We start from the raw sequence: 12,968 nt of genomic DNA, 5'->3' as shown, positions 1-12,968 counted from the left end.
ATCGCTTCTCGGCCTTTTGGCTAAGATCAAGTGTAGTATCTGTTCTTATCAGTTTAATATCTGATACGTCCTCTATCTGAGGATAATATATTAAATGGATTTTTGGAGTAGGGAGATGGAATAGGGGCTTGCTCCGTCCACTCCGCGCATCGACCTGGTATTGTAGTGCTTCCGGGAATGGTGCACCCCTTTGGGGGAATAAGTGTTGTTGTAAAGAAAGGTTTTTGTTGTGAGCTGAATGGTGTTTGATTTTCCGGTAAGCAGTTTAAAATACAGTTTATATTAACCCGCTAGCAACAAGGAAACACAGTTGTTGGATCTCTGACCAACCCTTTTTCTAATTTTTTGTATGGTTTAAAAGACGCGAAAACTGTATCTTATGTGAAACAACACAATGGCTGCTGTCTGTAAGCATGATTGGACACAGTCCACACAATTACTTGACCGTATTCTAATTTGGCTCCTGCTGTTCTTCTAATTTTAGGGGAACCAGACTCTCTCATGAACCTCCTTCAGCTTTGGAGCTAACATGGCACCTGATTGATGGCTTTCCTATGGCTAAGTCTTTTAACCATTTCAGATTGTTATTATTATTTTTTTTTAATCATCATCATACGGCTTGTGTTTTATGTTTCTTTCAATTGTGTGCAGTGCTTTTCCTTTTTTTATCTGTGGTGCGTGTGCTGAGTGGGTTTTTTTTCTACGTTCAAACTTTACATACTTCAGCTTAAGTTTTACTATTTTTTCTGAGACAAAGTTGTCGGAGGGAGGATGTAAGGGTGTGATAAGAGCTTTGTTCTTTTGGCGTTGTGGTGAGGCCATAGATAAGGCCAATAGGGCTACAGCTTATCCATCCCATCCCTCTAACACTTTCTCCAGCTTGGCATCACTTTCTGAAGTTTCACATAAAGCGCTGGGGTCATTTCTTATGCAAGTCATCCTCACATTGAAATCCAAAATGCCGGCACATCTTTTGTCTGGGACAAAGGCCATGAAGATTCACCTGCAACCTGAGTGTTGCTTGTACCTGAGATTTTATTTATTTTGGGTTTCTGGCGTTTGAACTCATGGCTTCAAGCTTGAACCACACACCCAGCACTATCTTGTGTTCGGTATTTTTGAGATAGGGTCTGGAGAACTATTTGCCGGGGCTGGCTTGGACCACTGCCTCCTGAGTATCAAGGATCTCAGGCCATCCCCAAGAACTCTTAGATTGCCTCAACAGAATGATCTTAAAATATACTTCTAAGCAAAACAAGAGCTTTTTTTTTTTTTAAAACATAACCTTTAGCTTTTACTATTCCTAGTTTTATTCTGAAACTCAAAATTTATCCCAAACCATAATTACAATATTAATTTGTCATGCATATTTTCATGCAATTCTGCAAAGTACACCATCAGGCTCTACTCACCCCGAGCTCAAAAAAAAAAACACGATTGGTCACGCCCATTCAACAACAAATCTCTTATTCTATTTGCCAATGTGCAGTTTTGGTGTAACTGACAATGAAATACATAGATACATATCAGTATATCTCATCTTGATTTACCAGAGTTGCCAAAGGGAATTCTTCATGGCTTAGCTTTGCCTGGCTGAAGCTGTAGACTATAATTTTTTTAATCTTTTTTTGGTGGGACTGGAATTTGAACTCAGAGCTTTGCGCTTGCTGGGCAGGCACTCTACTACTTGAGCCAGCTTGCAGTCAGTCCATCTCTGTAACCTCATCACAAGATTTTCGATTTCCCTGTAAATTCCCCGTAACCTCCTGCTCTCCCTCTACTTTTAGGCCACCATCAAAGGACTAAATTCCAAACTTGATCATGTCTTCTCACTTTGTAACCCATCAGTAGTTCAACCTCTGGTTCCTGTGCCTTTGGGATCAGGGTCCCTGGCCCCTATGCAGTGTGTAGCATTTATGCCTTTTACTCCTTGCACGCTTGCATGTCATGCTCCAGAACATCAGACTGCCCACATGCAGGCCTCCCTCAAGGATTTGTGCTTCCTTGCCATTGTACTGTCCACTGTCTAGATGCCTGTCTTTCCTGTTGTCAGAAAGGAAATCTTTATTGTCAGGAATCAACTTTATTCCTTTTCTCTTCATCCCTAGTATCTGCTCTATTCCAGCAAACCCAGAGTTGGACCACATCTTGATAAGCAGCCATGGTCTCATCCAATACACTGTCTTCTCAGTGTGGATTGAGATGTCTGTACATCCTCCCAGCCTAGGAGCCCCCTGAGAAAAGGGACTCTGTCCTAGTCAATTCTTTCCCCAGCACCGTCACAGCATCTTGCATGTAACCCATACCCAGCTTAAGTTCCATCCCTTTTTGGACTCTCCCTAGGCCACCTAACTTTTCCTTCACTGAACTGACATATCTCTGGTCTGCAGCATTTTTGCCCTAATTATATTTTGCCTCATTTCATCATCTTGTTAAAAATGTCTCATTTCTCTGACAGGTTTCGCTGGGATCACTGAGAGTTTTCTTGTAGTGGCATTGGTCTGGTGTCCACTTCTTTCACTCAGGTCTCAGCTAAGAGCTGGTCTTCTGAGCTATAGTTTGCCCATCAGTAAGATGGAGACAGTCATGTTCTGTGCCACCCAACCCAAGACACCATTCTTCTTCCAGATTACAGCCAGGGGTGTGTGCCTGGCTTGAGGACAGACAGCTGGCCACAGGCTGGCCGGGCAGAAAGTCTGGATTGGGGCAGAAATTCTGCCCCATCTAGGACCAGCTGGACAATGTAGAATATAATGCTTGTGAGTTTTAATTAATTGTACAATTTAATTGTACAAATTTGAGATAGTGTTACATAAAAAAAGAACTTCACTTTTTGTGTCAAATTTAAAATAATGCAAATATGCCAAAATAAAGCTTCTTGGAGTCCTGTGTCACACTTTGGGAAGCCCGAAGTACCTTTCTTATTAGCTCCTGTCTTTTTGTTCAATACTTTTATTAGGGAAACACCTCTATCCAGGTACTAGTGGCTCATGCCTGTAATCCTAGCCACTTGGGAGGCTAAGATTGGGAGGATCACAGATTGAGCCAGCCCAGGCAAACAGTGCTCCAAAATAATTACAGCAAAATGGACTGGAGGTATGGCTCAAGCAGTAGAGCGCCTGCTTTGTGAGCATGAAGCCCTGAGCTCACAAAATAAAAAAATAATGCAAAAAAAAAAAAAAAGTTGCTAAATGATGAAAGACTGTGAAATGCCTAACCCAGGGCCTGGCACCAAGTAAGCTGATTTTAAGTGGTAGTTGTTGGTGCTTCCTGTTATGATTACTATTTAGTCTTGTGCTCTAAATTCAGTAAATATTTTTTGGCTCACTTGTCACCATAGAAGGAGAAACACTGGTTTTCATTTTTAGGAAGGAACTTTGGGAAGCATCAAGATAACAGGGATCTCCTGCCCAGAATTAGCTAACTTATCAGCCAGATGAGGAACTGACAGGCCACTAACTGCTTGGAACCCTAACCAGCAAAACCCACTGAGCTGCTTTCCAGGCACACTGCTCCTCCAGGAGACCTGGGGCTGTTCATCCATTTGTGGCTGGCACCGTTTCATCTCATATTACTAGAAGGCCATCATTTTCTTGTGTTCAGTAGGTGGATTATTCTTGTTTATTCTGATTTTCTTTTACTCACAAATGTGTTTAATACATTCTCAACATGATTTATTAATAACTGTTTTTGAGCATGGAGTGAAGGACCCCTTGTGTCCTTTGTAAATAGCTACTTGCAATCATGTAGCTACCGATGCCCATTGGACAAGGCAGGAAGCAGATAGATTTGGAGCAGGGCAGAACTGGAAGGAGCTGAGCAGCAAATGTGCAACCCTCAGTGAGGTTAGGAGAGGCTGTGGAGCCCATGTGAATGGAGAAGTAGCCCCACCAGTTTATTTTTGGAAATAAAGGCTAGGGAGGGCAGTCTTGGGAAATTATCCTGCACATTCTTACACTATCCCTCTGGTACCTCTCTACAATTGTCCAAGGGTCAATTGTGTTTTGGTGCAGTCCTGGGCCTTCACCTTCAGCCATTCCACTAGCTCTTTGTGTGTGTGTGTGTGTGAAGGGTTTTTTCGAGATAGGATCTCTTGAACTATTTGCTTGGGTTGGCTTCAAATCGAAATCCTCCTGATCTCTGCTCTGCCTCCTAGTAGCTAGGATTACAGGAGTGAGCCTGTACTGGTGCCTGGCAGGGTCAATAGTTTTAAAAGAAAAACAAACTAAGGTCAATTTTCTACCCATTTGTCAAAGTGGAGAACACTTCTAAGACAGGCTACATACTCATGTAATAGTTTGAGGGCTTGGGAAAAAAACCCACAAGACCTGGCCCCACAGTGCAGTAGGCTCACTGATCTAGATATTCTAGTGTCCCCAACACCAAGTGAGAAGTTCTACAAGGTGTATGGTCTCCAGGGGGCAGGGGGTCAGACACCTCGGAAATGACTGGTTCTTGATGAACAGAGGAAAGGGCAAGAGAACAACTGGGATTTGACTTAAAACTCCGCATCCGTTGTAGATGTGTTTTCTGATTCCCCGAGGATGATTAAACTGGGGGAGCTAAGGCAGGAAGCTCTCTTCTCTGTCTACACTGCTTCTTCCAGAAGCGTGACTGCCACAAAGGAGTCCAGCATCAGTTCTAGTTTTCCTGCCTGTGTCCTTGTTATTTGCACATACATTATTTAACTCTTTAGGTTTTAATTTCTTACTACATGGATAGACTGAGTTAGAAATTTTACACATTTTAATGAGAATAATAAGTATTTGACAAGCAGTGTCAAACAAAAATTTGCCAGTTCTGAGGTGGGATGGGCATCACTGTATGGGCTGAGTGGAGAGCACCTCAGCCAGTTCCCTCTTCTCACCCTCGGGCTGAATCTACCTGTGCTGGAATTGTTACGACGACTTCGCCGAGCTCCCTGGGAGAATAATGCAAGCCTTTTTCTTTTGAAGTTCCAGAAGCTTCTTCACTGACTTCACTGGGAGAATCATTCAAGCCTTTTTCTCTTGAAGATCCAGAACTGTCTACGATGACTTCAGTGAGCTCCCTAGGAGAAGAAACAAGCAAAGCTTTTACTCTAAAGAGTCCCAAATGTTCCTTACTCCCATGTTAGACAGGAATCTTAAATCACCCCTTAGCCATTTACCCTGCATCTTTATTGAAAATCTCATCCTCATCAGAAGAGTCCTTGTCATGTAGCTTCTGGGCCATATTTTTCTTCCGGGTGGCACTGAGAGGTCTGTACATATCCCTAAGCCAGAGTGGCTGCCTTAAGCAAAGGAAGCCCTCCTAGAAAAGAGAAGGGGAGATATTAATTCTGCTTTCCCCTCCCTTTTCCAACCACAACACCAAGTCCTCTTCAAACTTGCCTGACTCTCACTTTCTGTTGGGTATCTCCTGCGCAGAAATGCGAAAAAGCCCCTTGGAGGAAAACACATGCACAAGACAGTTAGTGATTCATGCTGTTTTACAAGTCTCTTATGATGTACATCTCAGGTCTTACTAAGACAAAAACTTGTGCTTTGGTCCATAATCACAATGAGCAAAGTCACCCCAGACCTGGGGGCTTGAAAACAATTCCATGCATGCAGGGCTTCCAGCAGCTGTCCATGCCTGTCCCAAAGAGCCCCACAATGTCTGGGGAGACCTTTGTGTGTGGCTTGCATGCAGCATAGGCAGGATCATCAGCTCCACTTTTCTCCTCTGCTAAGTACCCCTGTGCAGTGAACAAACTGCACAACCATACTGGGAAGAAGCATTTCACGCTCTCCAGAGTCTTTCATATCAGTCCCCTGCAAACTTGGTCTCTCATGCATCATTTGCTCACTGGGTTGGGGTGAGGAGTGAGGGAGAAGGTGCTTTTGTTTTCCTAGCCGCTTTACCCATAAGTTGAGTCACACCAAGCCCAAGCAAATGTCTGAGTCCAGCTAATGAAGTTATCTAGCTCAAAGATTTTTCTACTGCAGGCTGTCACTAATAAATGTGGCATGAAATCAGTTTAACGGCCATGACTAGCACTAACATACAACGTATCTTTTCTGAATACAAACAGAATAGGAAAAGTCAGAGTGTATCATTCCAGAGACTATGGTTGTCTTCATGGCATATAAGTACTGATTCATGATATAATATGTAATCACAGCCCAACCACAGTGTAATCAATGGAGAAGTGTCAGGCTTGAAAGGAGCCACCTTCCTGATAACTCACTAGCAGTGTGACCCTGGGATAAGGTATTTCCTCTTTCTCCTTCTCCATTTCCTTACTATAAAAGGAAGAGACAAACTACTGTTTCTCCTAGCTAAAACTCTATGAGGTTTGGATAAAAGAGAGAGTAGAGATGAGAAGGTAACCAGTAGGATTGAGAAGGTCAGTTTTCCCACCACTTTAGAGGAAGGACTCAGACGCTCTATCTGTCACCAGCCCTGTGTCCTAACATCCTGGGGCTTCCTAACCCAGTTCCCTAGAAGGCCTCTTCTTGGGCCTGATGCCCACCAGCAGCAGGAGCAGGCACAGCCCAAACCTCTTACTCTTCACCCTCTATGCTTGAGGGACTAATTACAGCAAAGTCCTGGCTATCTCCGCCTTGGCTAGGGAACAGCTTTTGCTGGAGCCCATCAAAACCCTATGGGAAATATGTATACTTTACACCTCTGGCAGTTTCCTCCTTGTTAGACCAGGGGATCTAAAGAGATGAGTTCTAAGTTCTCCCCTCGTTCTCAGACCCTCATAAAAAGACCTATATTTACCTTGAGGAGCCTTCTCTATCATCCTCTGTTGTTCGTCTGTGGGAATAAATCTGTTTTTGGAAGAAAGCACAATCATGATTATCCACCACAGTGAACACTATCTTCAAATCTTTATCCAGTCCTTGTATTTAGGTCTTATTTACCCAGTGAGATAACTTTTCTGAACACAGGAATTCTACTCTGTTAATAGTTCTTCTCTTCCACAGTACCTAACTTAGGATCTTGCATGCAGCTGGCACTTAATACATTGTATTGACTGTTTTAGATGAAATTCAGCGGATAATTCCTAACAGACCCTTCAAATAGAAAAAGGAAGCATCCTTAACTTGATTAAAATATACGTATCTAATAGTCACCTTAAAACGACAGAGGTCACTGTGCGAGGGGACCTGGAAGTGGTGAAGAGGTCTCATAGAGATGAATCAATCTGGGTTGTAATACACATGTGCATAGAAGCAATGCTAGGAATCTCTCTGTATAGCTATCCTGATGTCAAACTGGTAAAAATGCTATGTCTTTCTTACTGTTGCTTATGTCTTGTCTTCAACAAAGTTGGAGAAGAGGGCAGAACAGGTTCTGCCTGGAAGCAAGGGGGGGGGTAGAGGGAGGGGGTGGAGAAAGGGGTGGGGGGCAGGGGAGAGAAGTGCCCAAACAACATATGCACATATGAATAAATAAAAAAAAGAAAAAAATATCTACCAGAAACCAAAACAACAGTGTTGTTTCAAAATCAAAAATAAAGAGTAAAATGTTTCTTATTATTGCTTGGAGACACTGCTGTTGAGGAGGTCCCAGTCAATGCAATAAGGAAAATAAATGTGGTATAAGCACTAGAAAGGAAAGGACAAAATATTACTATTTGGATGTGAAATGATGGACAACACAAAAGCCCAAGAGAATTAACTAAACTTTTACTGGAAGTAATGAGAATTCACCAAGTTGGCTAAGTACAAAATAAAGAGATCAGCCCACACACCTCAATACCTTTCCTGTGTACCTATATGAATTGGAAAAATGGAAGAAAGATCCCATTTACACTAGCAATAAAGATGTAGAAAGTCCCACAGAATAAACTTAACCAAAGATGTATAATATTTATGTGATTAAAACTCAGGGCAGGGCATGGCAATTCATGCCTGTAATCCCAGCTACTCAGAGGGACTGGAGGACCATGGTCCCAGGCTGGCCCTGGCAAAAACCTGAGACCCTATCTCAAATACTAGGCATTAGCCTGGCAAGTGTGAGACCCTGAATTCAAACCCCAGTACGAAAACAAAACCAAAAACAAATGCAACCATAAAACCCTCCCCTGGAGAATGTTAAGAGAATGAATTTACAGTCAGAGAAATTGGAGTTTTTTTTTTTTTACCTTCAGTTTTGCCACTGGACCCTTAAATGATCTCCTTCATTGGTAAAGCAGGATCAATGAGCTCTTCCTCACAGGATTTTTGTGAGGATCTGTGGAAAACTCTTTGTCCTGTCTATAAATGCTAAGATTGCTATGGCATCAGAGGCAAAATCTACCAAAGGTTCCTGCCCATGGCATCAGGCCTACTAAGCTCTTTTCTACCACAAAACTATAAAAGTACTGCCTGTGTTTTCTCCTAATACTTTTATACTTAGTTTCCCTCTCTCTCAGAGCTCGCTCTCTTCCTCCCTCCCTCTGTCTTTCTCTCTCTCCCTCCTTCCCTCTTTGTTTCTGTCTCTCTCTTCCCCGTCTGTACATTTACCGAAATATGTTTGTTTAAGGTGAAAGTAGGAATGTTTTGTTACTTGCTCCCACATAGTTAGGCAGCTGTTCTATTACCATTTGTTTATTTTCTCCCACTGACTAGAATATTAGAAGGTGACATTTCAAAAGTCACCTAGTGTTAGGCTAGGAGTGTAGCTCAGTGTAGCACCTGGTTAGCACGTGCAAGGCCCTGGGTTTAATTCCCAGCACAGACACACACACTCCTTGGGAACACCTCGTCTGTCTGTTGCTGGACGCTGTATGCTACTTGAAATAAATATTGCATTGTGTTATTCCTCATTGTGGAGTTGACACAATGCTTATCTCTCTTCCTTTGACTGCCATTACTTTCTACGGCAGGTAAAACACTGCAGGCTTCCTGTCCTTTCAGAGCTTATTATTTAAGCAGGCAAAGGAAATAATGAAAACACAAATAAATACAAATACAGATTGAACTGTACATACAGATTAAAACAGTATAGGAGTTTATAGAAATTTCAAGAAAGGCCATAGCCACTGGGAGATGCAGAGGGTACTGCCTGTGCAGTGGCCAGTGATCATCTTCCCGGAGGTCTTCATAAACTAACACCTGCCGGTCCCTGACTCCTAGATACAAATTAGACTCTGTCATCTTACTGATGTCACAGGCTTGACAGTGAGAAATACTATTTCATAGAGAGAAGACTACGTACACCATTACAGAATTACTTTTCTGTAGAGAGTGGGAAAATCCCTTTGGTTTTCAGTTTGTGGGTTTGGAGTCTATTACAAAGACAACACATATTCTGGAAACCTGAACAAATTGTGGTCCTTACCTCAATGATACAGATAATTATAATCAAAATCATCAGTACTGTGGCCAGAGATCCTGCCAAGATGTCCTTGTTGTTATAACCAGATCCTGGAACTTCTTCTGTAAACTAAAAAAAAAATTTTTTTTGTCAAATAACAAAGAGATGGGAAGGATGAAAACTATTTAAAATCCCATTCCAGCAGGTGAGTACTTTAGGGGAATTAAAGAACACACCAAATGTAGTGTGTTACATGCCTCATTAATTTGCATTTTTTTCTATTAATTTTTATCTGTTTTAGGTCCCACTTCACTCAACAAAGAAACAAAGTGGGAGACACTGTCTTGGCTTCATAACTTTGCACTAGACTAGAGCCACTGGTCTTCCTGCTTCAGTGGCATATCCTAAATGATTTGCTCACCTCACTTGATTCCTGCCCCTTCTGTTTACTCTGAACGTCTGTGTTGTCACTGAGGTAGTCCTTTGTTTTCCACTGGTCTGTATCCCAGTCAGTTCTGGATGTACTGGCTTCTTGCTGTGTACTGAGAACTTTCATCAGGTAGCCTGTTCTGAGGATGAATTTAGAACAGACTGCCTGCACATCAGGATCAGAGCAGTCAATTCCCAAGGTCCTAATCATATGAGAAAGAAGTGCTCTCACATCACTGTTGGGGATGAGGGACGGAAGCTGCTGGATTAGCTTCGATAGAAGATGATCAGCCAGGGGTACCAATGTGCTAAGGACATCTTTGGTGGGTGAGTCAGTGCCCATGTTGGGGTATTCCCATTGTATCTCACTGGTTTGTTTCACAGTTGGTATTTCATCAAATGCACCCACACTGGAATCTGCATCAGCAGCATTTTCCTGGTTTGTGGCTTCAGAGAGAGTATCTTCTGGCTCATCCGTGTTTGCCATAAGAGCACTTCCTTCAGTCTGCTTTTGTATAGGCGTGTCCTCTATAACAGGTTCTGAAAAAACATTTAATTCTGAAAACGGGTTGTTCTGAGAACTCAGGTCTCGCAAAGATGAAAAGGACCTTCGTGAAGGGGAACTTATGAGGTTTCTCACGGCAGAGAATGGAGGCCTGTGTGCAAGCAGCACGTTCAAGTGTGACTTTTTCTTTCTGGATTTGGGTATTCTATGGAGCACATGAGAGCCTGTTTGATGAAGGTGATTTTTTTGGTCATTTGTGCTTGGTTTAGAAGCCTGCATGTTTCTAACTCTAGCATTTGCATCTTCTAAAACAAACATGGTGTAGGTTAAGTCTTTTGCTTTATTTCTGACCTCAGGGAGTGGTTTTGCAGTGGTGGACACTGAGTATGGAATTAGGAGAGAAGAGACCGTTGCCTTCTGTTCTTTTGTGAGTGAGGGCTCTGTTTGGAAGGTGAACTCCTCTGATATCCTGGGCTCCTGGACCATGTGAAGCTGCTCCAGCTCCCTTAGGGGTGGTCTCTTATCCCTCCTTTCTGCAGCAATAGTCTCCACAAGAGGTGGGGCACTCTGCTTCTCCCAGATGCTCTGTTTCCTCACTTCCTTGAAGGGCCTTTTCTGTGTGCCTTTTGGCCCCTTGAGGACTCTGTTCACCCTCTGCAGCCTTTTCTCTGCAGACTCTGCCAGGCTGTTTTCCTCTGGTTGGGCAGTGTCCATTTTCCTTTGAAAGATTTGGCGTTTAGATTTGGGACCTAAAAGGCTGGGCTGCATAAACATGGCTGCTTTTTCTTTCTCTTTAACTTCATCAATTTTTTCCTGAATTTCTGCATCTAACACATTTTCCAGAAAATAGAGCTTGTTCAATTTATTTTTGTAAGCTAAGTTGTTTGAAGAAGGCTTAAGAGTGGGTCTTCTTATATTATTTTTCAAATTATCAGGAGAATTATTTCCATTTAACACATTGGAAAAAAGCAGCTTAATGAATGGTAACAATTTTGATTCTGCCTCTTCCAGATTTCCCTGCGAGAAAAATGGCAATATGTAATTTAGTGCACTAATGAGATCACTTTCATCATTAAAGGCTGGCTGCTCATTTATGAAGCCAGAAAAGCTGACACTATTTTGGTCCTCATATCCCCTTTCTGGTTCAATAGTCAGCTCGGTGCTTGTGCTCTTCTTCCGGGTCTGTAACACCTTCATGAATTTTCCTTCTGTATTTCCTATAGATGCTTCTTCAACTGTCCAAAAAAAAAAAAAAAAAAGACTGCTGTTGATAAGGGAAGACTGGTAGCCAGTTTTGTTTTTTTTTTAATCAGTTCATCGCCACATATCACAGTCAAATAAGTAGGGGTAGGCAAATATTTGAGTGACATTTAAAGGGGAGAAAAATAAGCCCAAACTTAAACCTATGCAATGGCAACAAAAAGAGAAAAAACCACCTTTAACAAAGTAGCAACCTACTCAGAACATTCCATAGTGTGAAATACAGGAACTCTATTTAGGACAGTCAATTGCCCAACACTCAAAAAATACCAAGACTGGAAGACAAATATTTGCCTGCTCAGCAAAACTCTCTTCGCATTCACAATCTCCACACTGTCCTGTTTCAGAAACAGAGGACAACAAAGCTTCTTCTCTGAACCTCCCTTCCCCATACTGTGTTCTTGCTACCATCCACAGAGGACCATGATGAAGGACAATCCTCTGAAGGGAGCATTCTTTCTGCTAAAAAGTCCTCAGCTGGCCCTGTCCTCCTCCACCTACCCATCCTTTGCTTGGGCTCTGATCCCATGTAGCCTAACCTGCATAAAAGAAGGCTCTACACCAAACAAAAACAAAAACACAAACACTGTCTCATTCCTGGCTCTTTCCTTAAATTTGGGCAGGGAGCCGGGATGTAGGTTAGGAAATTTTTAGTTTGCCCAGCTGTATGTCTAAGTGCAATGTGCAACGAATCTGTAGAGTAACAGCAATTTCTGGGGAAACATGTCTTGAGATCCTAAGTGCCTTAGGGAAATGCTACTTTTGCCCATTGTCTGCACTGCTTTCATTTCATTTCTAACACTTCCAACTTGGGAGCCATCCAAAGTTTCTGACTGCATGAAGGTCAAGTGGACTATGGTGAAGTAGACTTTTTTTTTCCCAGGACAATTGAGAGTATTAGTGGTGGTGATGAGGGTCAGAAGAGGAGGGAAAGATGGTAAGAGAGGAAGAATGTGGACTCCTGGAGAGCCAAGAACTGGAGGCAGAAGACCCAGGTATGGGGCTAAAGCATTTATTTGGTACCTGGGATCTTATATTCCTCACTGTAAAAGAAGATGAAAAAGTGTATTTTGCCACCTCTGGGGGAGAAGTGAATGTTATTGGTGAAAAATTGTTTTGAAAAATAAGCAACACTGGGTTCACGTAAGTCACAAAGTGCTCCTATTTATTTGCCCCACTTCACCTGTAGGGCCCTGTTTCCAAGCTGTCAGGATATCAAAGCAGTGATATTTTGGGAGCCATGAAGTCAGTGCTAATGTTGAGACCCAATACACAGAGAAAGCCTTAAAAGCACCCGAGGGATCTGTGAATAGATAGGAAAGCCTGAGATTGAGAGTGAGTTCAGAGTTGGACAGTCTAAGCGTGAAGAGCCCTCACTCCATCAGGAAAGCAAGGCAGCAATTGCTAGTTACAGATTTAGAAACTCACAGGCTCCAAATAAAAGAACATTGCGTATAATATTTTTATAAAAATATTATAAAACAAACTATCAAAACCCACC

General features: G+C 42.4%; 1 protein-coding gene and 1 non-coding gene across 2 annotated transcripts in view; one reads left to right on the top strand and one right to left on the bottom strand.

The window, feature by feature from the left end:
* Positions 1–191, top strand: LOC141414188 (U2 spliceosomal RNA). Its single transcript, XR_012439267.1, has one exon. It is a non-coding gene; the product is annotated as a U2 spliceosomal RNA (small nuclear RNA).
* A 3,983-nt stretch (positions 192–4,174) lies between these two features.
* Positions 4,175–12,968, bottom strand: part of LOC109702645 (leucine-rich repeat-containing protein 37A2-like) — a 34,234-nt gene continuing 25,440 nt past the window's right edge. Inside the window, exons 10-15 of the mRNA XM_074045490.1 lie at positions 9,695–11,442; positions 9,298–9,402; positions 6,751–6,800; positions 5,373–5,424; positions 5,150–5,292; positions 4,175–5,050 (exon numbers count right to left, since the gene is read on the bottom strand). Coding sequence (XP_073901591.1) covers positions 4,864–5,050; positions 5,150–5,292; positions 5,373–5,424; positions 6,751–6,800; positions 9,298–9,402; positions 9,695–11,442 — 2,285 coding nt within the window. The 3' untranslated portion in view covers positions 4,175–4,863. The remainder of the gene's footprint in view (positions 5,051–5,149; positions 5,293–5,372; positions 5,425–6,750; positions 6,801–9,297; positions 9,403–9,694; positions 11,443–12,968) is intronic.

This window comes from Castor canadensis, chromosome 11 (genome assembly GCF_047511655.1).
Source record: "Castor canadensis chromosome 11, mCasCan1.hap1v2, whole genome shotgun sequence".
Taxonomy (NCBI): Eukaryota; Metazoa; Chordata; class Mammalia; order Rodentia; family Castoridae; genus Castor; species Castor canadensis.
The sequence above is the reverse complement of the archived record's forward strand: the minus strand, read 5'-3'. Positions and strand labels throughout refer to the sequence as shown.